Source organism: Giraffa tippelskirchi, chromosome 12 (genome assembly GCF_054371585.1).
Source record: "Giraffa tippelskirchi isolate mGirTip1 chromosome 12, T2T-mGirTip1v1.2.pri, whole genome shotgun sequence".
NCBI classification, from domain to species: Eukaryota; Metazoa; Chordata; class Mammalia; order Artiodactyla; family Giraffidae; genus Giraffa; species Giraffa tippelskirchi.
This window is the reverse complement of record NC_137286.1, coordinates 40606931-40634038: the sequence shown is the minus strand read 5'-3', so window position 1 is coordinate 40634038 and position 27108 is coordinate 40606931. Positions and strand designations below refer to the sequence as shown.

Genomic DNA, 27108 nt, shown 5'->3' with positions numbered 1-27108 from the left:
AAGAATACTGGAGTGGGTTGCCATTTCCTTCTCCAGTGCATGAAAGGGAAAAGTGAAAGTGAAGTCGCTCAGTCGTGTCCGACTCTTAGCGACCCCATGGACTGCAGCCTACCAGGCTCCTCTGTCCATGGGATTTTCCAGGCAAGAGTACTGGAGTGGGGTGCCAATGCCTTGTTGGGGGAGCCACAAAAAAGTAATAATAGATAATGCATAGAAATTTGTTATTTTATTGTATCTCTTCCCAGAGAGTATATTTAATCCAATCTGCAATGTTAAATGGAGTTTAAGAATTTCTTAATGTGAAGCATGAAGAAATAAACCCACGAGTACAACGTCACTACGTACCTGAGTTAACTTCATGGGGGCACGGGCACCAAGCTCAGAGTGCCCTGGTAGCCAAGGCAAAAAGGGAAACCCTCTAGCTTACAGAGTTTTCATGGTCTGATTTCTAAAAGCTAAAATGTTCTGATATAAAATGGGCTTTGAAGGGATGGGTGGAACAAATTGGGAGAGTAGCATTGACATGTATACACTATAATGTGTAAAACAGCTAGTTAATGGGAAGGTGCTGTATAGCACAGGGAGCTCAGCTTCGTGCTCTGTGATGACCTAGAGGGGTGGGATGGGGAGTGAGAGGGAGGGAGGCTCAAGAGGGGAGGGGATATATGTTTGTGTAGAGCTGGTTCACGTTGTTGTACAACAGAAACTAGTACAGCATTGTAAAGCAATTATACACCAGTATTTTAAAAAGGGCATTGACTAATTGGTTTCTCACAGGGTGGTGACAGAACAGCCCAAGTGCAGTGTCCCATCTCAAGGGGGAGTGGACCGAGCTTTCCCTGAGGGTGACCGCCCTCCCTCCGTGCCCGTCTGTGGCCACGATGCTCCCGTTCTGGGCTCCCGCCGGCCCCCGTCAAGCCTGCACTGCCTGCTGCCGCCCCGCTCTGTCTGGCACCTTCCTTCCTCCCGCTGACTTCCTTCTCCAAATGTTTGCTCAGGTGGTGAAGCTGAAAGGCCAAGTGCTGTCGGTCATGTATCGGTTCCGCACCAAGAACCGTGAGTGGGTGTTGATCCGCACCAGCAGCTTCACCTTCCAGAACCCGTATTCCGACGAGATCGAGTACATCATCTGCACCAACACCAACGTCAAGTACGTACCCGCCCGCCCCTCCCCGCGTCTCAGCCGGCACTGGTGCTCCAGGATGCTCTCCTCCTTGCAGGCTCTGGCTCTGCTGGCAGCTGCAGATCCCTGCAGGGGGCTAAGAAGCAAGATGAGGGGAGGCTGGCCCCTCTTCACTATCTCCTCCCAGGTCCCCCTTCTCCAGGCCCTCCTGATTGGGAGCCCTCGCGCCGACTAAGGACCCCCATGCTACTCCCTCTCCACCAGCATGGTCGGTCGGTTCAAGATGCTCTGGTTTCCGTGATCTTCTCCCCGAGTGCAGAGCCCAGCTCCACTCTGCTTCCTTGGGGCTCCCTGCTGCGCCAGCTGAAGCCAGGAGGTGGAGGAGTGGGGCCGAGCCTCTTGGCAGTTCTGGGGCGTGGGGGCAGGCAGCACGGGGGTGAGCACCTCAGGGCCATAGGGCTTCTTGGCTGTCCGGTCACTGACGCCATCCTCTGAGATCCCTGCTGACTTTGCTGCTGTACCCTACGTGTGTTGACACACAGACTTGAGCTCCGGTCCTGGCCCCAGCTTCCCTGCTGTGGGACCTTGATTGTGTCCCTTCATCTCTCAGCCTCATTCCCCATTGGTGGAAGGGGTAATAACAACTCTCTCTCAGATTCCCCAGAGGGTTTGATGAGGTCCGGCTTCTAGATACAGGCAGGTCACTCCTCCTCTCTGGACTTAATCTCCAGGAAATATCAGAAGCCCAAAGAACCAACATGGACAAAGGCAAAATGATGTCCACATGCACGGGAGTGCATGTGGCCACATGCACAGGAGTGCATGGAAGCCATGCCCAGTGTTGGGGGTGGGGGTGGGGCGCAGTCTGCAGGGTGTGAGACAAGCTTACGTGGTGGGAACTGTGCCCATGCGTCCCTGTGTCTCTGGTCAGTGGCACTGCTGCCCTCCACTTTCCCAGGTTCCACACTAAGCTGTGGAGTCTCTCCCCACCCTGGCCACCTCCCAATCCTTATCTGTGACAGCCCTCCTCCCCGGACACCAGCACCTCCAGGCCATCTCTGTGAGTGACCTCCTGGCTTGCCCAGAGCTCTCCATTGCCATCCCCGGCTCCCTGAGTTTGGTGGTTCCTGTCTGGGTCCCAGGAAGCAGCCTTCTTTCTAGCACCACCCTGAGTGTCTCAGCTTTGGCCCTGCTGCTGGACCGCAAGGTACAGAGTTGGACGGATGGGTCCACACAAGACCCCTCAGAGAACTGGTGGCCTGGGCTTCAGTCCCAACTCCCACCTGGGCAAGTCACTTGCTCTTTCGAAGCCTCAGTCGCTCATCTGTAAAATGGGGAGAATGACAGCACACACACCCCCCACCCACCCACCCTTGTATCCTCAGTGTAGATGGTGCTTTTGAATCTCTCTGGTGGAGCAGCAGCCCTGGGCAGTGGGATGAGGGGTCTCCAGTGGATCATTACTGATTTGATGGAGGCAGCTACATCCTCCCTACCACGTGGCACAGCTGCACGGCAGTTTCTTGGCTTGTTCTCTGCCAGTTCCACCAGATTAGCTAAGCACGCACTTGCTTCTAACTCTGGGCACATCGTGTTGTCTTCCAGCGAACAGGAAAGCCGGGACCATCTGCGTGAACCCCTCCTTGTTCATGTGGGTCTGTCTAGTCCCCTCCTCTCCTGCTCTGCTGGCTGCCAGCCAGGGCAAGGCCACCCCCTCCAGGGCCAAGCCCTCCACTTTCCTTCTAGCTCCCGGTACATCCTGTCTCCCATGGCCCAGTGCTCATCCACTCACACTGCAGGTTGCCTCCAGAGGCCCTCACCTAGGTACATGCCTCCTGATCTTAGAAAACCCTCTCTTGCTACCCTCCTTGCTTCCCTCCCTGCCCTGCCACATGTTTGTATTGGATGCCCTCACTGTTCATCTCTCCTTGACTCCCGAGAACCTGGTGTGGTAACAACTCTGCTCTTGCTCTCCCAGAAGCCACCAGGGACCCCTATCAATAACCCCTTCTCACTGGTCATTTTTCCCCAACTGTCAGGCCATCTCCTCTCTCTTTACGTCTTATCCCTTGACTCACCTGATGCTCTGATTCTTCTTACACCTCCTTCTCCTAGTCAAGACTTTCTTGGTGGTAAGAATAGCAGGAGTAAATCTAGTTAAGTTGTAGATCCACTAATGTAAAAAGGTAACTTTTTTTTTTTTGCTGGGCCAGTGCCTTGTGAGATCTTAGGGGACCAGGGATCGAACCTGCACCTCCTTGACCACAGTGGAAGCATAGAGTCTTAACTGCTGGACCACGAAGGAAGTCCCATATCTTTATTATTTTTTCGTATCTGACTTTGTCTAGTCACTGCTTGGTAAACTCAGTCCAATGAAGGAGTTTTTGCTTCTCCCTCTCTTCCCGACTTGGGCAGGAGAGGGAGCAGAGTGGTGCCTGTGTTCTGCGCCTGTGTTCTGCCCTGGCCTTGGAGAAAATGATGAAGCTCGAGAAACAGGAGGAAGAGTGAGATACACAGGGTGTAGAATCTCGAAGCTCCTTCTTTGTTTAGCAGCAGGGGGTGTAGATGTGAGACACAGGCCGGACCTGCAGGGGCTTCTAGGATGACGTAACTGGTGGGCTCATTGACCTGGAGCCGGGGTTGGGCAGCGGGAGCCCCAGGGGATGAGGCTGAAATGAACAAGAGAGCAGGTTTGCTCAGCATCTGTTCAGACCACAGCTCATCTGCAGGCTCACCTTGATTGTCCCAGCCCCACCAGCTACCTGTGCCCAAAGCTGTGGAGATGGGTCAGCCTACCACCATGCCAGGCCACAGGTGGCATCCTAGAACATCCACTGTTTTGATGCCAATGTATTAACCAGCTCTTAGTGATAGCTACCTGATCCCGCCCCTCTTCTCTTCTGTTCACCCCGTCTGCCTTCCTCCCCACACCTGGGCTATCTCCTGGTCCTCCCTCTGCGTGTGTGATGCCTGGTGTCCGTAGCCTGATCCAGGGAACCTCAGAGGGTGTGGTGGAAACAGTCCACCTGTCACCGAAGCGACTCACGTGCGGGCCATGCTCAGCAGTAGAGAGCAGGGTCCCAGGCTGGGGATCAGCAGAGTCCTCTGGATTTGGGGCATAACAGACTGAGGCTCCCCTTTTTGGGGTTTTTGGTTGTTTTATATTTATGACTATTTTTTGTTTGTTTCACTGTATCTTCATTGCTATGCACGGCTTTCTTTAGTTGTGGTGTGCTGGCTTCTTTATTGCAGTGGCTTCTCTTGTTGCAGAGCACGAGCTCCAGAGCTCAAGCTTCAGTAGTTGTGGTGCACACACAGGCTTAGGTGCTCCAAGGCATGTGAGATCTTTCCAGATCCCCGGGGATTGAAACCGTGTCCCCTGCATTGGCAGGTGGATTCTTAACCAGTGGACCACCAGGGAAGTCTTCACCATGCTTCATTCACTTCCAACATGAATACAAGCTTCAGCACTCACAGTTGCATGCCTTGTTGTGATGCAACACAGTGGATGGTCACTGAGCACCTGTGCCAGGCATCTGGTACTCTCAGGATGCCTCTGCTCTGGTTCCTGCCACCCCAAGTGTCTCCTATCACATGGAGAGCGTGAGAAGTGAGTGGCAGGAGGGAGGGAACGCAGGAGGAAGTAAAACGCCACAAGGAGGGCACAGGGGAGGCAGAGAATCAACAACTTCTACCCAGGGCCTCTGAAAACGCATCCTCGGCAGGTAGTGCCACAGGGGGGCCTGCAAGGAAAGGAAAGCCCCCTCCTCCTAAAAGCAACCACAGGCAGAGGCTCTGACCTATTTTCCTGGAAGTCGGGCATCATGGACAAAACAGAACACTCTGTCCCGGGGGTGTCCTTACATCTCTTCTCAGAACGATCGCTGCCCGCAGCTCACTGAGGTTGGACGGGGTGAGGAGCCCCCTCCACACACAGACTCACAGCAGAGGCTAAACTAGTCTGCTGGCATTTAAGGGCCTCTGGGTGAGGGTGTAGCAAATGTTGCCTGTGGACAGCAGAGGGCAGTGACAGCCATCATGTGAACAGTCAGGCTTCCAGTTTGTACCTGACCATCCTCGCCAGCAATAGGCAGACTTGTTGTGGAAAGGTTCTTTCGTGCTCTCTGCCTGTGGGGCGACAGGGGAAAGTGCAAACCCAGTTGCATTCAGTCCAGAACATCCAAAAGAAACATCCCAGGGAAACAGTGTGAATGGTTAGCATTTGAAGCTGCTGAAAGGGAGACCTCTTTATACCCCGCTTGCCTGTTTTCCTATTACGTTGAGGCAGGAAAAGGGAAAATCAGGCTCCCGTTTTACATGCTGGAGGCCCAGCTTTGAAAAGTGCCTGTGTCTGGGTGTCTGGGGATGGACACCATCAGGGAGACACTCCATGGGCTGCCGCTGAGCAGGAGTCGTTCGCACAACCCAGGTGCTGTGCCTTCCTGTGTCCCACTTCTCCTTAATGGGGGATGGAAGGCATTCCTTCGCATCTGCTGGAGCTGTGCACACGCCCTCCCGTGCGACCACCCCTTACAGAGTCACTGCGGGTCTACATGACCCCAGCTGCATGTTGTGCTGGTGTGTATGTGTGTCCTTGAAACTCCACGGTCCCCATGTCTTCCGGGATGGCTTCCTGGTGGGCCCAGCCCACCTGGCCAGTAGTTGGCAGAATGTGAGAGCAGAGAGTAAAAGGAAGCAAAGAAAACCTGCAGGGAAGGTGTCACTCCTGGTCTGTGCAGAGTTTAGAGTCAGGAAGGAGCCGAAACACCCTGTCAAATCACCAGGCCCCATCTTATCTTGGGTCCTGCCCTCTCGTCCACATGCAGCAGACAGCTGGCAGAGAGCCGGGGCCCATGGATTCTGTCTGGGGTCCTCTCTGGCCCACCTTCTCCTCCTCTGCTTCTGCCTCGCCATCTCCCGGGTGACCATCCATCATCCCCACTGGCTGGTTTTCCCTGCCTTCCATCTGGCCCTGGAAGCATCTCTCTAAAACCACACTCAGGCTGCTCCCTGTCCCGGATCAGACCAGTTCCGAACCCTTTCACAGGCACCCAGAGCCCTTCGTAGGGGGCATGCAGATGGCGCTCAATCTGTGGGGGTTAGGGGGCAGGATATTATTATCCTTGAGAGCAAGTTGGTCAGCTGAACTTGCCCACCCCCCCAGCCCACCACCCTGATGGCTCTGAGCCGGATTCCCGTTACTCCCAGGGGTACGATGGCAGGCTGCCTCTGGCTGCCCCCGTAATGGCTGGTTGCTCACTTACTCTGGTTGAGTAAAAACCTCTGCCCTGAGAGCATCAGAGATAATTGACAGCATCTGCCAGCCTGCTGCACCTCCTGATGCAGAGAGGCCGCTCTGACAGGAAGCCCGTGCTTGGTGTGTCTGTTTGCTGATCATTAGCTCTGGCCCCTCAGCTAATGGATGGTGGGCGGGGGCAGCCGTCTGTGGAATGGATCCGGTTCCCTCCCGTGTGCTGTCAGTCAGCTTTCAGCCCAGCCACCGTGTTTCTCCCTCTCTGGAATCTGCAAGCACACCAAGGTTTATTTTCATTCCATTGCCATGAAATGTCCGAGAAAGCTCCTCGGACCACTTCTCAGGATGGGGCGGCCCTCGGGTCAGCACTTCTTCCCCACGCGCTCAGCTGCGGAAGTGGAAACCAAAGGCCCAGACCAAGCATCTCATGTCCAGACCACAGGGACAGTGAGGTTGGCATCCTGGTTCTTTGCCAGCTGGGACTGAGACTTTGTTTTCTTTCCACATCCCAGTGAAAGTCACTGTCTGTGGTCTCAGAGCCCCCAGAGTTCAACGGAGCAGAGAGCAGATGCCCGTTGTAACACCTCTGGCTTTGATCACGTCTAATCATGCTTCTGTGCTAACTAGAAGCCCTCGCCCTCCTCCATGCATCATAGACCTACCCCAGGGTGCACAGCTGGGCGAGTGGAAAGGGCTGGGTTTCTGCCCCGTTCACCCCATGCACCAGACCCCCGGCACAGCAGCACAGCTGCTCACTCATCAAGATTCTGTGCTTGGGCTGGACACCAGGGCTGAACACCAGGGCTGAACCACGAGGTAGGAGTGGTCCTTATTTCCTGGAAAAACTCTTCTGTGTTCAAGGTTGAGCATCTGAAAGCTTATGAAAGGAAGAGGGGGGTGGTCCATGGATTCCTGCCCTGGAGGGGAGCTCACTGCTACAAAAATCCCACAAAAATCCCGAAGCACAGATTTTTATTTTCTCCTACATGGTGGCTCAGGATAGTGTCTTGGGCTCACAGCTCTGGGATGGGAGGCGTGGAAAGGTGGTTCCTGTTACATCTTTGGGATGGAGCAGGAGCTGATGCCAGACACACTTGGTTTTGAATCCTGAGTTTGCCATACTGATCAATGTCACCCTGGGCACGTCATTGACCTCAGTTTCTTTATCTGTAAAATGGGACATTTTGCAGAGATGTGAAAATGTTGATGAGGTTCTGGCTCTGAGTACTACACTTGGATTTTAGAGGGCATGCCAATGAGAGATGAGGGTGCCCGCAAGATGTAAATCAAAGTAAAACAGCAAAGCTGTCAAGTCAGAATCAGAAAATACAAAAAGTTGACATTTTTCTATTGACAATTATATCAATTCTTTAAAATGTTTTTGAAATGTCCATTTTTTTTTGAAAATTATTTTTAGTGCTCTTGTTTCTTGATGTTGCTGGGCTTAGGCTGTCTGGTGGGCAGGCACATGGTGCTGGTTTTATTGTTAAGCTTTTCTCCAGGCTCTGACGCCGAGGTTGGGAGACATACCGTGGGCTTCCCTGGTGGCTCAGCAGTAAAGAACCCACCTGCCAATGCAGGAGACACTGGTTCCATCCCTGGGTTGGAAAGATCCCCTGGAGAAGGAAATGGCAACCCACTCCAGTATTCTTGCCTGGAGAATCCCATGGGCAGAGGAGACTGGCAGGCTATAGTCCACGGGGTCACAAAGAGTCAGACACGACTGAGCAACTAACACTTTCACACTTTTCACTTTCAGACAGAACCTCCATTCTTCCTGTGTTGTGATCCCTAACTCAGCATACTGCCATTGTTTTTGCCAACTTATCTATCTGCTCCTGGAGGCTGTCAGATCCCTGAGGCCAGAGACCACATAGGTTCTGAGTTATCTTTTCTCTCCAGTGGCTGGCAGACACTTGGCATAGATAGCTCAGCACACTTCACTGAAGACATGGCTTACCTGGGCTTAGTTCTTTTTTTTTTTTTTCGGGCTGCACTTGGAGGCGTGTGGGATCTTACTTCCCTGACCAGGGATTGAACCCACACCCCCTGCATTGAAAGCTCTGTGTCTTAACCACTAAGCCACCAGGGAAGTCCTGCCGGGCTTAGTTTTAAATAAACTATTCACTGGGTCTTCCAACTGGGTGGGGTCCTCTTTTAAGACGTCTTCCCTTGTGGGGGACACACACTCTAGGGGCCCCAATTAAAAGGCATGGCTAGAAAATAAATAAATAAAAGGCATGGCTAGGGGAGTGAACAGTGTTCAGATTGTACACCTCTGAATGCTGAGGAAAAGAGTTGAGAACCACAATTCAAGTTATTTTGTGTTTCTCCAAAGCAGAATTGGAACTCAAACTGGGAGCGTAGGGAGATGCGTGCATGCTAAGTCGCTTCGGTTGTCTCCAACTCTTGTGAACCCATGGATTGTACCCTGCCAGGCTCCTCTGTCCATGAGATTTCTTAGGCAAGAATACTGGAGTGGGTAGCCATTCCCTCCTCCAGGGGATTTTCCCAACCTAGCGATTAAACCCAGGTCTCCTGCATTGGCAGGTGGATTCTTCACCGTCTAAGCCACCTGGGAGTTTTAAATATAAAGAGAGTTTTAAATATCTCTACCCCAAGGGCTGTGAGCTTACATTGTGAGCCTAACGTGGTCCATATGAGTGCAGACTCTGAGCAGAAAGGGCAGGAGTGAACACCACCATCTTTGCCCTCCCCTTGACCCAATCACACCTCTCCCAACCCCCGGGGAGCCCTCCAGGTCCTCAGATGCTGATTCAGGTTGCGACTGTTCAGCAGTGGCCCCTCTGCAGGGACCTGCTCCCTGACTGAGCTGGTCCACAGCTGCCCTGCCTCTCCCATCTGCTCCAGGGAGGGTCTCAACGGGCTCTGCTCTATACACCTCAGGCCGAAAGTGAAGGGGGCAAGGGATCTGTGAGCCGTTCTTCCGGGAGTCCTGCCTGCCACCTTCCTGTCCAGGGTGTGGCCAGGGATGACAAAGGGACACCCTAGCATCATTCATGCTTTTATAGTTAAAATGAACACGGAAAATCTTTCCAGTTAATGCAAGCACTTAAGATATATTTTTTTTCCGTGTTCCAAATCTCGCTCACCCACACAGGATGTAACGTTTGTAGCTGTAATCACAGCATCCGTAATATTTGGTGCTGAACTTTTCCGCACACTCCTGTCACACCTTGTGGTGTTTCCAGTCTTCACTGTGGCCACCGCTGCTGACCGTGTTTACTCAGCAAATGAATGGATGTGGTTTACAAAGCCGCTCCCCTGTCACAGCCAGCTGTGTGGGACAGCTCTTGTTTCCTGCCCCTGAATCATTTCCTTAGCACAGCCCTCGCCGCAGGGCGACCACCTGCAAGGCTGTGACCGCAGCCGCCCCTTCTGTTGTGTCCACCGTCCTGTTTTCCGAGAAGACTGCGTCCACACAGGCTTCTCTTGCAGGGTGTGAGCGGGATAGTTTCAGTACCATGCCAGCACACTGAGTGCGCTTTTACCAACTTAGTAGGTGAAAAATTGTAGTTTGAGATTATTTTAATTTGCGCTTATTTTAATGGTGAAAATATTTCCCTAACTACTTGCTCATCATATGTGTGTGTGTGTATATATATATATTTATGCATTATTGTTGTTTAATCGTGAAGCCATGTCCGACTCTTTTGCCACCCCACGGACTATAGCCCTCTAGGCTCCTCTGTCCATGTGCTTTCCCAGCAAGAAATCCCATTTCCTTCTCTAGGAGATCTTCCTGACCCAGGGATCAAACCTGTGTATCTTGCATGTCCTGTGTTAGCAGGCAGGTTCTTTACCAGCTGAACCACCAGGGAAACAAAAGCATCTATACTCAATAAAATTGACTTTTTAAAAAAACCCACTTATTTCCTAAATATTGGCAACCTAAGCCGGGTTTGATCCCTGGGTTGGGAAGACCCCCCCCCAGAGGAGGAATGGCAACCCACTCCAGTATTCTTGCCTGGAGAATCCTATGGACAGAGGAACCTGGCAGGCTACAGTCCACGGGGTTGCAAAGAGTCAGATACCACTGATCGGCTAACACTTTCACTTTCCAACTTAAAATATAAGACTTGGAGCCTTGATTTGGAACATGGAGAACTAAAATCAATCAAAACTGCAAACGATTTAGAGATCCAACAGGTGTCACCCGCTGTGCCCTTGGTAGCAAGGGACGTTCAGGCTCTGCCCTGTCACCCCCACGTCTATTTTTCCTGACTCTCTGCTGACCTCTTGTTTCACAGGCAGCTCCAGCAGCAGCAGGCAGAGCTGGAAGTGCACCAGAGAGACGGGCTGTCATCGTACGACTTGTCACAGGTGAATTTCTGGAAAGCTCTTTCCCAATTAGAACTGTCTCCAACCAAAGGACTGCAGACTAAATCCCCTCAGCCCAGCAGGTGTTGTTGCTTCCTCCACCCACACTGCAGAAAGCATTTCGGCCCCCAGAGAGTGTGTGTGTGCAGTAGAGGTCTACCATGACTCTTCCATGCAGAGTGTAGAACACAAGCTTTGGGAGCTGCAGTCAGCCAGTACAGTGAGTTCCCTCCATACGAATTTCAAGCTGTGAGCTTTCAGAGATGCAAATGTGGGTTCGCGTATCCAATCACATGAGTTAGTTCTCATGTCTGGCGTACACTATCACATGCGTACAGCCTGTACAAGTGGTTGTGTTCGTGTGTATTTTACTGTACAGTACTATATAGAGGACAGCAGTGCAGTGTCTATTTCAAGCCCAGGGTGTCGGGAAGCAAGCATAAAAGCAGTGATGATATAGCTGGTGCAACTGTACTTTTTAAGGTACTGTACTGTAAAATTAAAAATGTTCTCAATTTTTTGTGTTCATTTTTTTGTGTAGACATGTATGAAAAGTATTATAAACCTATGAGAGTAAAGTACTATATAGCCAAGTGTGTTAGTTGGGCACCTAGGCTAACTTTGTCAGACTTACAAACAAATTCATCTTATGAACATGCTCTCGGAACAGAACTGGTTCGTATGTAAGGGACTTACTGGTACTGAGATCCAGAGGCTGTGTGGGAACTCGGAGACTACCCAGCTCTGAACCTTGTCAGTCCTGCAGCCTCCACGCTGCCCCTCCCACCTCTAATCTGCACCCCGATGTTCTCAGGGCACCTCTTTCTGACCATCTCCTCAGGCCGCCCTCCTTCCCTTCTCCTTCCTCCTCTTCTCACTGTTTCTGGCCTTAGAGAAACTGAAGCTTGTGTTGGTACTTGGCGTCTCTCTCCAGTTAACCTTTATGTTCACTTTCCCTGATATTTAGACTAATTTTGATCATTTTTATTTCTCTCTCTCCAAGTAATCGGTGGAACTCCAGTGAGCCTTCTGTGACCCCTTGTTCACACCCACACCTGTATGTTCTAGGCTTTCACATATACAAAAGCTCCCTGCCCTACCCAGCACCCCAGCCTGAGATGCCAGCGATTCCGAGGGACGGGGATCTGGTGTGTCTATTCCGCCCTTCACACCCAGGGATGCTGTTGTATTTTCATGTGAAAACAGGTGCCTGTCCCCAGCCTACCAGCCGGGGTTCATGATGCAGGGAAGTCCGTGGAGAAGGCAGATGCAATCTTTTCCCAGGAAAGAGATCCGCGGTTTGCTGAAATGTTTGCAGGAATCAGTGCGTGTAAGTTCCCCAAGGGTGCTGACGTGGTGAGATGGTGGGGTTTATAGTCGCCACCAGCCAGGTGGAGGCAGCCACCCTTGAGGGTGAATTTACAGCAACTGCTGCAAGGTGTAAAAGGAACACCAAATTCAGGGGTCCTAATGAATCCTCTCTATTCTCAAACTCGCCTCTCATTTACCTGTTACCTGGGGCAACCACCTGACATCTCATGGGCCTCTGACAAACACCTGGGCCTCTGACATCTCATCTTCAAAATTTGAGGAATTGGAGTAAATGAGCTTTGTTCATCATAGTACAGTTTAGTTTTATCAAGCCAAAGACATGTCCCTATTTAAAAAAAAAATCTTAATCTCTAATATCAGTTCAGTTCAGTCGCTCAGTCGTGTCCAACTCTTTGCAACCCCATGAATCGCAGCACACCAGGCCTCCCTGTCCATCACCAACTCCCGGAGTTTACCCAAACCTATGTCCATCAAGTCGGTGATGCCATCCAACCATCTCATCCTCTGTTGTCCCCTTCTCCTCCTGCCCCCAATCCTTCCCAGCATCAGGGTCTTTTCCAATGAGTCAACTCTTTGCATGAGGTGGCCAAAGTATTGGAGTTTCAGCTTCAACATCAGTCCTTCCAGTGAACACCCAGGACTGATCTCCTTTAGGATGGACTGGTTGGATCCTCTTGCAGTCCAAGGGACTCTCAAGAGACTTCTCCAACACCACAGTTCAAAAGCATCAATTCTTTGGCGCTCAGCTTTCTTCACCGTCCAACTCTCACATCCGTACATGACCACTGGAAAAACCATAGCCTTGACTAGACGGACCTTTGTTGGCAAAGTAATGTCTCTGCTTAAATATGCTATCTAGGTTAGTCATAACCTTCCTTCCAAGGAGTAAGCATCTTTTAATTTCATGGCTGCGATCACCATCAGCAGTGATTTTGGAGCCCCCAAAAATAAAGTCTGACACTGTTTCCACTGTTTCCCCATCTACTTTGCATGACGTGATGGGAGCAGATGCTCAACGTTTCTGAACGTTGAGCTTTAAGCCAACTTTTTCACTCTCTTCTTTCACTTTCATCAAGAGGCTCTTTAGTTCTTCTTCACTTTCTGCCATAAGGGTGGTGTCATCTGCATATCTGAGCTTATTGATATTTCTCCCGGCAATCTTAATTCCAGCTTGTGTTTCTTCCAGCCCAGTGTTTCTCATGATGTACTCTGCATATAAGTTAAATAAGCAGGGTGACAATATACAGCCTTGATGTACTCCTTTTCCTATTTGGAACTAGTCTGTTGTTCCATGTCCGGTTCTAACTGTTGCTTCCTGACCTGCATACAGGTTTCTCAAGAGACAGGTCAGATGGTCTGGTATTCCCACCTCTTTCAGAATTTTCCACAGTTTATTGTGATCCACACAGTCAAAGGCTTTGGCATAGTCAATAAAGCAGAAATAGATGTTTTTCTGGAACTCTCTTGCTTTTTCGATGATCCATCGGACGTTGGCAGTTTGATCTCTGGTTCCTCTGCCATTTCTAAAACCAGCTTGAACATCTGGAAGTTCACGGTTCACGTATTGCTGAAGCCTGGCTTAGAGAATTTTGAGCATTACTTTACTAGCGTGTGAGATGAGTGCAATTATGCAGTAGTTTGAGCATTCTTTGGCATTGCCTTTCTTTGGGATTGGAATGAAAACTGACCTTTTCCAGTCCTGTGGCCACTGCTGAGTTTTCTAGATTTGCTGGCATATCGAGTGCAGCACTTTCACAGCATCATCTTTCAGGATTTGAAATAGCTCAACTGGAATTCCATCACCTCCACTAGCTTTGTTCATAGAGAGGACCATATTTTAAAATAAAAATATACATAAAAAGGAAAATAAAAATGATCCAGTATCATACCACCTAGATTTAATCTTTTTTAACTTTTTAAAGCTTGTCCTTTTTGTCTTTCTACACATTGTTATTGTTCGGTTGCTAAGTTGTGTCTGACTCTCTGCAATCTCATGGACTGCAGCACACCAGGCTTCCCTGTCCTTCACTATCTCCCGGAGTTTGCTCAAACTCATGTCCATTGAGTCAGTGATGCCATCCAACAAGCTCATCCTCCATCTCCTGCTTCTCCTCCTGGCCTCAACCTTTCCTAGCATCAGGGACTTTTCCAGTGTGTCGGCTCTTCGTATCAGGTGGCCAAAGTATTGGAGCTTCAGCTTCAGCATCAGTCCTTCCAATGGATATTCAGGGTTGATTTCCTTTAGAATTGACTAGCTTGATCTTCTTGATGTTCAAGGCTAAACAACTAACATGGAGGGAGCACAGCCCCCCTCCAGCAGGAGACAATTGGGTTAAAGATTTACTGAGCATGGCCCTTCCCACCAGAGCAAGACTGTTTTCTACATGTATGAATTCTTTTTATATATAGAATTGAGCTCATACTGTTTGGTAGCGTACTTTTTCATGTGTCTATTACGAACATCTTTCTAGGTTATTAAATAATCTGCATTGCTATTGCCTGCATAACGTTCCATTGTATGAGTATTCATAAGTCATCCTTTGTGGTGGTCACCAGGATGTCCCCCTGTGTAAGTGTCACTGTTAGAGAAAGTGGTACCATTCATGGGACTTCCCTGATGTTCAGTGGTTAGGACTGTGTGCTTGCACAACAAGGGTTGCAGTTTCAATCCCTGGTCAGGGAACTAAGATCCCTACTTGCCGCACAGCGCAGCCAAAAAAATAAAGAATAAAATGATATAAGAAATTTTATAAAGAAATAAAATAGTGCTGTCCAAAGTTCGGGTATCACATGGAACCCACTTGTGTAGCCGCCTCACTCGCCCACTCTGACTGCCACTGAGATCAGCAACATATAAAACTTGGAAACATTGTTGTCAGTTCCAAAATTCAGAAAGAAGATTCCATTTTCATGTGATCAGCAAGATACAGCACAACTGGGATCCGTTTAGGGACATACTAGCCGACTCATGCCACAGAATCGTGGGAAATGCAGTAAAGGGACAGGACCCCCAGTACCATCCTCCCAGGACCAAGGAGCAGGGAAAGCATGGCCCAGGAGAGGACAGAGAGGCCCTAGGCAGATCCCAGTCTTCCTGCTGTCAGCTCGTGAGGTGGAAGACCCCAGCGCTTATTCCCACACAGCTGGGGACCAGATGCTAGGAAAGCAGGAAGCTGCCTGAACTGGTGGCTCAGACAGTAAAGATTCTGCCTGCAATGCGGGAGACCTGGGTTCGATCCCTGCATTGAGAAGATCCCCTGGAGGAGGGCATGGCAACCCACTCCAGTATTCTTGCCTGGAGAACCCCATGGACAGAGGAACCTGGTGGTCTATAGTCCATGGGGTCACAAAGAGTCGGACACGACTGACTGGCTAAGCGCAACACAGCCTGAACTAAGGGCAACAGGTGCCAACACAGCCCAGCGTCTGGCTTCGAGCAGAGGACAGACCTGTTAGCATGACGCAAGGGCTCCCTGCTGGTGGTCCCCCTCCTCCCCATCGCTGGTCATCCACATGTGCCAGCCGCCCACAGCAGTATTTCTTCCACTTTCATAGAGAGATGTGGTTTCATCCAGCAAGATGAAACAATCCCACATCTCACTGGTTCTTCTTCCTCTCAGATAAGCCTGAAATATTTGACCACACCCACAGCATTTCTGGGAAATCCATTTGAAATTTTAATATTATATAGACATAGATATCTTCCCATAGAGATGACAAAAGAGAAAAAAAAGAAAAAGTTAACAGAAAAGGAAAAAGAAGGGGAAGGAAAATACGTAATCTCAAAATTTTTCCACCAACCAAGTTGCTTTCCTATATGAAAAAGCAACAGAGAGTTGGTTCAGTGGTTAAGAATCTGCCTTTCTATGCAGGGGACACGGGTTCGATCCCTGGTCGGGGAACTAAGATCCCACACACAACGGAGCAACTAAGCCCATGTGCTAGAAATACTGAGCCCTCACACTCCAGAGTTTGCGCTCCACAATAAGAGAAGCCCTAGTGCCTCAACTAGAGAAAAAACCCACACATCACAAGGAAGACCCAGTGCAGCCCATAAAAGAAAAAAAGGAACAGAAAGACCTTCTCAGATATGTACCATCTAATTACACTTCCTGGAAAAAATGACTTGCAGGAGAAGTCATTGTGAATTGAATAAAAATGCAGAACACAAGATTGGAAATGATAGGTTGGAAAAGTAGTAGCAATGAAAAAGTGAAACTAGTGACATGTAGAATTAATATAAAAATTGTTAGAAGATACAAAAGATATTTAAAAATAAATAAAAACCCGAGTCAAATCAGTTAAGCAAAAATACATACTTTGGGTGAGGGGACTGGGAACAGAAATTTCTCATCAGGCTATACTATTTTATCTCTGACATTTACAAAGATATATAACTTCAAGTATTTAAACATAACTACTGCTGCTAAGTCACTTCAGTCGTGTCCGACTCTGTGCGACCCCTTAGACGGCAGCCCACCAGGCTTCCCCGTCCCTGGGATTCTCCAGGCAAGAACACTGGAGTGGGTTGCCATTTCCTTCTCCAATGCATGAAAGTGAAAAGTGAAAGTGAAGTTGCTCAATCGTGTCCGACCCTTAGTGACCCCATGGACTGCAGCCTACCAGGCTCCTCTGTCCATGGGATTTTCCAGGCAAGAGTACTGGAGTGGGTTGCCATGTCCTTCTCCGAAACATAACTACTAATGAATGGTGTAAAAAAAAAAAAAAAAGAGGAAAGGAAAGAGGTCTCACTTCTAAACTATTTCCAAGAAAAGACAAGGACATTTTTAGCAACTTGCAAAATACTCAGAAGAAAAATAAAGTGAAATAGCAAAAAACTATGAATAGCATGAATAGTGCAATAAGTTGATGTCCAAGGGTTCCTGATTGATAATTCTGGAATGGTATGCCCTCAAAATATGATATTACCATAACAAAGTGAAACTATTTATCCTGAAAGAGTTGATGGTGATGATGCTCCAAAACCAAGGAGGAAAACAGAGGTGTTGACCTTGCCACACAAAGAAAAGTTAGAGCATTCAGTGGACAAAGAAGCTTATTTTATATAGATAAAAGGTGGAACCTAAAAATGAAGATACTTCATGAACATTGAAACGTGAAATCCAAAAATAGTTTGAAACACAAGAGATCCTGATAAAGCCAAATTGCAGTGGAAGATTTCAATATGCCTTTCTCCATCTCTAACAACTCATGTAGCTCAAAGTAATAAGAAAGATATAGAAGATTAGAAATTATAGATATATATAATTTTATGTACATGCATGCTTAGTCGTGTCTGACTCTTTGCAACCCCATGGACGATAGCCCACTAGACTCCTCTGTCCATGGGATTTCCCAGACAAGAATATTGGAGTGGGTTGCCATTTCCTCCTCCAGGGGATCTTCCCAACCCAGGGATCGAACCCACGTCTCTTTCGTTGGCAGGCAGATTTGTTTTACCACTGAGCCACCTGAGAAGCCCATGTGATTTTATAGACATATGTAATTTTGTACCCCACAAACATCCTGGAGCATTGAGAAAAATAAATGTTTCTTATTTAACCAACAACCCAAAATCTTAAATACATGAGAAAAAAATGGCTTATTTATAGTCAAGAGATATTCAGAAGTCTTTCTTACTCCTGCCACTTTTAATTTTATTTATTTTTTGGCAACCCCATGTGACTTGCAGGATCTTAGTTCCCTGACCAGGGATCAAACCTGTGCCCCCAGCAGTGGGAGCATGGAATCTTAACCACTGGACCGCCAGGGAAGTCCCCCTCCTGCAACTTTTAGCCTCGTCTCTTTCTCTCCAAGATCCAAGGCCTTGTGATTAGGTTAAAATACACACCCAAGAGTCCAATCTCTTTCCATCCTGTAGGGATTTCCCACTGAGCAACACCATCATTGCAGCAAAAGACAATGGAGCAGCAAAACTGCTCAGTGCCTCCATGTTTTTAAAAACATCATGGAGGTTTGTTGACACATGGGAGATTTAGCCGTGGTCCCTTTAGCCCAATCCCTGGACCCCAAGTCCAGGATCCTGTGTCCATCACTGCTCATGGCCACCCAGGGAAGGCTCCCCCCATCCCCCCAGCCCAGAGACAGGTGCAGACGTGGGGTCTGTCCAGGCACAGAATAGCTGCCATGTAACTCATCTGCATCTCCTTTATTCTGGTATCTTGCTGCAAGTGGAGATGTTAGAGATAATCTGAATAAGATGCAAGCGGGGTCTTTGAGCTTCTGGGAAAATGGGAGGGTGCTTCGAGGGAGCCCTGGGCCCCTCGATTACAAGAGGGAGTGAGAGAGCTCCCATCCCCACTGCTGTTTCTCAAACTACCACCCTCTTGCTCGCATCAGATCTAAAGGCCCAGCCGGGATTTGAACCCATTTCTTAGCCTCTCTCTGTGGGTGCCCGGGGCTCCCTGCCCTGGAGTCTGTAGGGCGGGAAAGCCTCCAGGGTGACCCTTGCTCTACTTTTCCCAGCGGAGAAGAAGATGATGAGCTCAGCTTCTGCAGCAGGAACGCAGCAGATCTACTCCCAAGGAAGCCCATTCCCTGCTGGACACTCGGGAAAGGCCTTCAGGTACCAGCCAGGAGTGCGGGGCATGCGGCAGGGGTGGGCAGGAGGGCAGGAAGAGGCCCCTACTCAGTGAAGCTCTGGGTCTCAGAGTCTGGCTCTGTGCGCAGCAAATACTGCCAACCTCGTTTAGTGCTTACCCATTCAAATGCTCGGGCTTCCCAGATGGCTCAGTGATAAAGAACCCGCCTGCCAGTGCAGGAGATATGGGTTCGATCCCTGGGTCAGGTAGATCCCCTGGAGAAGGAAGTGGCAACCCATTCCAGTATTCTTGCCTGGAGAATCCCATGGACAGAGGAGCCTGGCAGGCCACAGTCCATGGGGTTGCAAAGAGTCAGAGATGACTGAGTGCCTGAGCATGCGCACACACACATTCGTATGCCGGGGCCAGGCCGAGGAGTCCGGGAGCTCCAGTTCTGACCTGCAAGCCCTTGATGAGCCACCCTAAATACAAGGTGTCGGTTCCTCTTTCATGGATGTGAAAGGTGCCTGCCATGGAGAAGGGAGTGAGGTGGCTCTAGCCAGGACAGACCTGGGGACACCTGACAAGGCAGCAGGAAGTACCCTGTCCCTGGGTTTCCAGAGGCCACAGTGAACTCCAAGGGGGAGAGGACCGCTCAGCCCATCACGCCTGGGGTCTCAGCCTAAAGGGCTGCTCATGGGAGGTATAAGTAGGATGTTGTGCTTCCAGGGGTTGGTTCTTAGCATCAGGGGGTCTCTTGTAAATCACTGAGGAAGCCAGCAACACCACCAGGGATGGGGCCCGGCTCCAGGGGCCCCGAGGGCAGCAGGAGCAGGGGCTGGGGAGCTCGGCTAGGGCACAGACAGACACCTTCAGGGAGGGCGGTGGGCACTTGTGTGAGCCATCGGGTGCCCCCAGACCCACTAGGAGAAGCATCTCAGACCCTTGCCTGGTGAGATGGGGCTCCCCAGGCAGCCCAGATTCTAGCTGACTTGGCCAGAGCTGAATGTCCAGTTGAGAATCAGGCAGGGACCAAGACTGGGCAGGTGGACCAGCCACCCCAGGGAGAGGTCCCAGCCAGGATGGCCCTCACCAAGGGTCAGTGGACCGACCTCAGGGGAGGCAGCAGGTGGTCAGCAGCTGCACCCTGAGACATTAACCCCTGAGGTCACAGAGTGGCTATGCCAGCTCCGCAGCTGGGCTGTAGTAGATGGTGACTTGTTCTGAGTCTCTGGGGAACTTTGTCCTAGAGCACCTACTCTCTAGTCTGGGGATGGGAGGACAAGATGGTGGCGCCCCGTGAGCTGCCCCTGAGACATAATCCCTGCTGGTCACCTGGCTCTGCGGAGCACTGGCCAAGGCTCCAGGCTTTTCCCTGGCTGCTGTTTACTCACCCACTCAGCACATGGTAACCTGCTGTAGTTCCATGCCAGGCCCGCCTAGGCCCATGTTCATCGAGTCCTTGTAACACTTGCTGCTTCCCCCTCTCCCTCCCCGCCCCCTGCCATCTGGACAGAGGGCAGCCAGGATGGAGCAGAGGCCAGAGGTGAGGAGGGATAGCCAGGCACAGCGTGGTGGGGGCAGGGTTAGGGGGAGGCCCGGAAGCAAAAAATCAGATGGCCACCTGCTGCAAGGGCAGGTGCACAGGCATCAGGATTGTGCTGAGCAGAGCCCAGGGACAAGAGACACGGGGATTCCTGGAGTCTGGGAGGAAAAGAATGAGATGAATACATGAGTCTTGACTACTGTGTTCAGCTTGGGAGTTTGGACTCCATCACTGGGACGACTCATGGCGGAAGAGGGGCTTGAGGAAACGAGGTCCTGCAAATTTGTGGCGACAGAGGTGTGAAGGGTGGAGTGGAGGAGTGAGGCTGCAGGCAGGTGCTTAGAACAGATGGTCCAGCCAGAGATGCTGAGTCTGCGCCAGCTGTTGTCACTGAAACAGAAGAGAGGGGCCAGTCCCCTTGTGGAGCCTGGCGCTGGGGAGCCTCTCACTAGATCACTGGTCTATAGAACAAATGGGTTAATTAGTTAAAAGAGTGCTGTGAAGCTGTAAGCTTGTAGGATGGACAGTTTCCTGTACATCTGCAGGGCCTGAGCTGGATTGAGTGGGAAGGGACATGGGATGAGTGGCACTGAGCCCTTGGCAGGAGGGCACAGCTGTGGCTGCACATCCCTAAGTTTGTCCCCCGCCCGAGTCCTGCTGTGGTCCCACGGGCCCTGTGCACCAGGGCACCTTTCTGGGGTCCACAGCACTCCTGCCAGCTCTCCAGTCAGTGCTGTGAGGGAAGCCAGGGCCAAGGGGTGGAGGAGAGCCCCGCCACCCCAGTAGAGAACAATGATCAGAAAAGGCCCCGCGATCACATACACACATCAAGAGGGAGATGGGAAAGGAGCCCCGTGTTAAGTGAATGAGGAAGGGATCTCGGGAGTGAAGTTCCTCTTAATCACGGTTAGTGCAGGAATTTTTTTTTTTGGCTGCATTGTGTCTTCATTGCGGCACTCTGGTGTCTCTAGTTGTGGCACACAGGCTTAGTTGCCCCTAGGCATGTGAGATGTTAGTTCCCCAGCCTGGGATGGAACCTGAGCCCCCTGTGTTGGAAGGCGGAGTCTTACCGCTGGATCACCAGGAAAGTCCCACGATGTTCTTTCTTTCCTCGCAGCTCTGCCGTGGTGCACGTGCCTGGAGTGAACGACATCCAGTCCTCATCCTCAACAAGTCAGAACATGTCCCAGATCTCCAGGCAGCTCAACCAGAGTCAGGTGGCCTGGACAGGAAGCCGGCCGCCCTTTCCAGGACAGGTATGTGCATCAGCAAGGGCGTTGCCCCAGGTCCCCAGAGGGCGCAGAGCACCTGGGCTGTGCTTTCTGGGGATCCCGGCTCTGAGAACAGGTCAGCACTCGGAGCTGGAGCTGACTGCCTCGACCACAGCCGGGCTCCCAAGAGCACGCGGGTTAAGGGTACTTTGAGAACCAAGTACCCATCAATGGTACCAACTCTGGTTTCACAGCCTTTTCTCCCAGCAGTCTGGGGGCAGCTCTGGGGAACCCAGGGCAGGGGACAGGCACTCAGAGACCCTCCATCAGGAACAAGGCCCTCACCACTCAGGACCTCAGTTCCCTTGGCCCAGGAGTGCATGTGGACATCAACCTGGGGACATACCTGGCTCCCTGTCATCGCTGTGGGGACACCTGTATGCTGGACTGATAGAGTCCTTGCCAAGGTCCCCTAAGCAGAAGGCAGAGGACTTAGATCACTGTGGCCCTAGAGGGCAATTTCAACCAGACCCTGAAGATCCAGGACCTGAGTCCTGTTTCTTGGGCCAGCACATGTTGGCCTGATCCTGGGCATGACGCCCAGCAGGCCAGGAGGCCACTGGAGTCACTATCAGCCCAGAGTAGGGCTGCCAGTGCGGGTTGGACCTGCGTGTGACAGTGACCAACTGGGGCCATGGAGGGTGGGAGGAGGGGACCTGCTGGTGATGCTGGCCCTCTCTTCACTTTGTCCTGATTGTAGCAAATCCCCTCGCAGTCCAGCAAGACTCAGTCTTCTCCCTTTGGGATCGGAACAAGCCACACATATCCCGCAGACCCCTCGTCCTACAGCCCTCTCTCCAGTCCAGCTACCTCTTCGCCCAGCGGGAACGCCTACTCCAGCCTGGCCAACAGGACTCCAGGCTTCGGTAGGTGGGGACGGAGGGGAAGAATTCCTGGGAGAGCCAGCTAAGATACTTTCTGAACATTCTGGGTTTGGGGGTCTGAGCCCTAGGCTCTCAGAACCCTGGTACCAGGTCTGGAGATTTCCAAATTCTCTTCTCTCTGGCCATCAGGAGGCCAGCGGTGTCCCTAAGAGACTTGCTGCCTAGACCTTGGCTTTGTAGATTGACTTTATCATTGTCAAGGCTCTGGGTCTCTACTCCTGTGCACGGATGTCATCTGAGTGCTATTTTAACCATTTATGGCCCTTGGCAAGGACTTTTAGATCACCCAAGTCAAAAGCCCTACACAGTAAGTCCCCTACTTATGAATGAGTTCCGTTCCAAGAGTACATTAGTAGGTCCAGCAAAGTTAGCCTAGATATCCAACTAACACAACTGGCTATATAGTACTGTACTGCCATAGATTTATAATACTTTTGACACAAATAATACATAAAAAAAAACAAAAAAAATAAAGAAAGCATTTTTAATCTTACAGTTCCGTACCTTGAAAAGTATAGTAGTGCAGTACAACAGCTGGGCATATCTGCATCTTTGAAAGTTTTTATATAGGGAGTTTACTATGATCTTGTTTCAAAAAGACCCAGACTAGAGAATTATGGGTCATAGGGATGATGCATTGCATCAATAAATTGTGTACATGATAAACATCATAAAGTTCTCTCTCTTTTTAATATTACAAGAGGGGTCGTATCCCACGGAAGAACACCTTGCTTAGCTTTGTTTGCACAACTTCAGGCCCTAAAGGGTTAACTGTCTGCTCCCTCTGGTGGACTTCCCAGGAGCCCCTGCAGGTGTTTAAATGACCCACTCCGCGTGTCTGCCAGGGTCTGAGTCCCATGTCACAGAGCAGGAACTCAGAAAGGATCCTGGTGCCGGCAAGAAGCCTGAGCTGATGTCCCCTTCCTGCAGGGCTGTCTGCGGAGACAGTCATGCTCAGGGGGCATTTCATCTACAGAATGGATCATTCTCAAGCAAGCGTGAAGCAGAGTCCAAACCACCTGAGTTTCCATTTGAGCTGCAAGTGTCTCTTTAGGGCTATGTCAGCCTTAGGAAGCGTGTGGTGCCTTGCCCCTGGCCCACACCTGAGTTGTCAGCTGCCCCCACCCCCTGTCCAAACCCACCACTAATAGCAGCACTTCTGGCCCCGCAGTCCCAGGGTGCTGGGCAGGTGGACCCCATATTCCCCCTCATATTCGGGTGTTTCTCTGCATGAATCCCATAGACTTGTAGCAGGTTCTCACACTCAGCCTTTAAATATCCTTGCCAGATGATTCGGTGAGTTTAGAAGCACAGCCCCCTGTTTCAGGAAGGAGAGGCCCTTCCTGAAAGGCAGCTGCTTTCAAGCCAGCCAGTATCTCAACTTAGACCCACCCTGAGGTTGGAGGTCCCTGGTTCCCAGGAGGGCCCCCTCCTCACTGCATGTGGAGAGACATCACCCCCACCGCCAATCTCAGCACACTTGCCATGCAGGCACCTAGTCCTTCCTGGGAGCACAGGGCCCACCGGGCACTGACTGACTCACTGGCCCTCCTGATGCCAGGCCCTGTGCTGAGCCCTGGGAGGAGACTCGGTTCTGACTGGGTAGAAGGTCACAGTGCAGACACCGAGGCAGGGGAGACAGACAGGTACAGGGAGGCAGGCAGGCCAGTGCTGGAGGTGCAGCAGCCAAGTCTGTTGGAAGCAAGTGGGGGAGTCAGGAGAGGCTCGCAGGAGAGTCAGCATTCCCCCTGGTATGGCCTAGAAGCATCTCAGGGCGGCCCTAACTAGAAATGAGGGGAAGCCACCCCCTGCCCCAACGACTAGAGCCTTTAGCTCTGTGCCTCTGTCTGGTCTATCAAATGCCGGGCTCTGAAGTGCAAATGGAGGTGGAACACAGGAAGGACAGAGCCAGGGACTGAGGCTGCCACACAATTCGATCACCAAGAGCAGGACTGCACGAACGGGGCTCCAGGCTGAGCAGCCACTGTTACAGATGCCATGCAGCTAGCTTACTTTGAATGATGATAATATCGTAATAATTATGATAGCAGCTCACTCATACCACATGCTTACTTTGTGCTCGACGCTTTACACACTTGAATTTATTTAAAGCTCGTGGAGGGCTTCCCAGGTGGCACTGGTGGTAAAGAACCCACCCGCCTGCCAATGCAGGAGACATAAGAGAAACAAGTTCAATCCCTGAATTGGGAAGATCCCCTGGAGTAGGAAATGGCAACCCGCTCCAGTTTTCTTGCCTGGGAAGTCCCATGGACAGAGGAGCCTGGCAGGCTACAGTCCATAGAGTCACAAAGAGTGAGGCACGACTTAGCGACTGAGCATGCACAGACATACATATGCCTTCTGAGATGGCCCTCACCCTATCTGTGAAATGTGCCTCTCTAAATAAGTCTACTTCTTACCTATCAGAAAAGAAAGAAGTGTCTCTAGATGTTGCCAAATGTCCCTCCAGGATGGGGATTAAGGGCAAAATCACCCATGCCTGAGAACCACTGAGCTAAACCAACCACTTAGGACCTCTGAATGGGACTTCAGGTAAACCTTGAGTCTTAGTGCAGTTTCCAAATCAAATGAATCTCACCCAAATTATTAGTTAGCAAAAGTTGACAGGAGAACATTGAGTGCCAATAATTTTTTAAGGAAGTTGTCATCCCCTTTGTCTACAGTCTAGAAATTGACAAGCTCCCCAAGATTCTGACTGTTGTTCTGAAAGCCCACCCGGTCGACCCAGATGGTAGCAACCTACTCATATATTCTGTTTGGAATCCCTGGGCTGGCAGGTGGCCCAGGCATCCAGCCAGGGGATGTAGCAGCCTAGGTCTTACGCAGGCAGCCCACAGAACACAAGAAGCACGGCATAGCTGGAACCCATGCTTAAGGTTTGCAGTCACACATGTGGCTTTTGGATCGATGAGGCAACATGAGGATGTTGATTACCACTGGGGCTTTTTCCAGAAAGAGGCTCATAGGTACATATCCTGGGGGTGGGCCACGAACATTCCCTGTTTATGGTTTGTGGTACTGGTCAGTCGGGTCCAGGGTTTAGTCTAAGACCCCACAGGGCTCTATCATCCTGGGGAGGTTATGTTGTAGTTATTACTCATTCTTTAATCAGAGAAGTCACTGATAAAGCTCAGAAAAAAATGTCAGGAGCAGAGACTGCACGGAGGGCTTTCCCCTTTAACTGTCCCACCACATGACAGGTGAGGTCATCTTGTATCAGTGGATATAACTTCCTCCAGGAAGATGTAGATTGAGTTAAGTCTCACAGCCCTGTCCTTCCAATTGCCTGTGCTTCCCTTATAAGCAGTCTTAACAGTTTCAGTTGGGCTTCACTGCTGGCTCAGCAATACAGAATCCACCTGCCATGTAGGAGGCCTTGATTCAATCCCTGAGTTGGGAAGATCCCCTGGAGAAGAAAATGGCAGCCCACTCCAGTATTGTTGCCTGGGAAATCCCATGGACAGAGGAGACTGGTGGGCTACAGTCCATGGGGTTGCAAAGAGTCAGACATGACTGAGCAACTAAGCAAACAACAGTTCCCATTGCCTAGTTGCTCATCTGTCTTTCACAATGAATTGGGCCATTGCAACCCATTGTATCCCCAGCCACTGCTCAGTGTCGGGTACATAGCATTCACTATGAAAACTATTTATCAAATGAATGTATGTGGGCTTCAGCATCAGAAAGATCTCTGTTCAAACTCTGGCTCTGGTATTTATAAGCTAAATGAGTTGGGCACATTTCCTGACATCTTTGAGCCCCAGTCTCTTCATCTAAAAAACATGGAAGATGGACTCATTTCTTAGACTGAAGAAGAAATTAAAGAATGTCTAAAAAGTGCCCCAAAAGATGCCTAGCACCTAGTCTGTACTCCAAAAATACCAAGCCCTTTCCCTGCTTCCTTAGCTAGCTTAGGCTGCTTCTAAAGCAAACCAGTTCTTCCCCGGCGGTCCAGTGGTTAAGACTCCACATGCCCAGTGCAGGGAGCATGGGCTTGATCCCTGATTGAGGAGCTAAGACCCCACGTGCCATGCAGCAGGGCCATAAATAAATAGGCACACCCTATAGCAGTGTTAACTATGTAGTCATCATGCTGCACTTTACATCCCTATAAAAATAAATGAATAAAGCAGTCAGTTCACTGATTTTTTTTTTCTATTGCATGCAGTTAAGAAGAGCACTTCTCTTCCTAGAAGTGTAAGAATTTTTGTTCTGAAATCTTGTCTGGTTCATGAATACAGCCACCCCCAGACACAAGTTGGGAAGCTAGTCTTCCTCTAATCCTCCCCCTCCACCCCCCTCCCCTGGCTCTGGCTGTCACCGAGGAAGACTGATGAGAGGATGGGTATTAGCTTCATTATAAGTTGGTGATATCCAGGAAGCCTCCAGTGGGAAGAGAAGTGAAAGTGTATAGAGCGTTCTTGTTTCTTCCTCCTTTGCTTCTCTTTCCTTTCCTTCATTCTTACCTTCAGCAGATACTTTTTTTTTATTTATTTGGCTGTGCGGGATCTTCGTTGTGGCATGTGGGATCTAGTTCCCTAACCAGGGATTGAACCTGGACCGCCTGCGTTGGGAATGCAGACTCTTAGCCACTGGTCCACCAGGGAAGTCCCAGCAGATACTTATGGAGACCTGCTTTATTCCAGGCACTGTACTCAGTGAGGCCTGAAACAGACATTTTAGTAGATATGGTCCCTGGCCTTAAGTTACTCACATCTGGGGGTGAGTCATCTTAGCATGATGGGCACCATCCTGAGAGACAATGTAAGTGCCACAGGCCAGCTGAGGAGAGAA

At 50.4% G+C, this 27108-nt stretch overlaps 1 protein-coding gene across 10 annotated transcripts in view; it reads left to right on the top strand.

Moving 5' to 3' along the window:
* The window catches only part of ARNT2 (aryl hydrocarbon receptor nuclear translocator 2), a 174607-nt gene that overhangs the window by 141766 nt on the left and 5733 nt on the right, over positions 1-27108 (top strand). For 8 of the 10 annotated variants that reach the window (XM_081546729.1, XM_081546730.1, XM_081546737.1 and 5 more), the window contains 6 exons: positions 999-1150; positions 10649-10721; positions 11925-12048; positions 18537-18636; positions 21256-21394; positions 22110-22275. In XM_081546729.1, coding sequence (XP_081402855.1) covers positions 999-1150; positions 10649-10721; positions 11925-12048; positions 18537-18636; positions 21256-21394; positions 22110-22275 — 754 coding nt within the window. The remainder of the gene's footprint in view (positions 1-998; positions 1151-10648; positions 10722-11924; positions 12049-18536; positions 18637-21255; positions 21395-22109; positions 22276-27108) is intronic. The other 2 variants (XM_081546731.1, XM_081546733.1) reach the window with 1 other exon arrangement.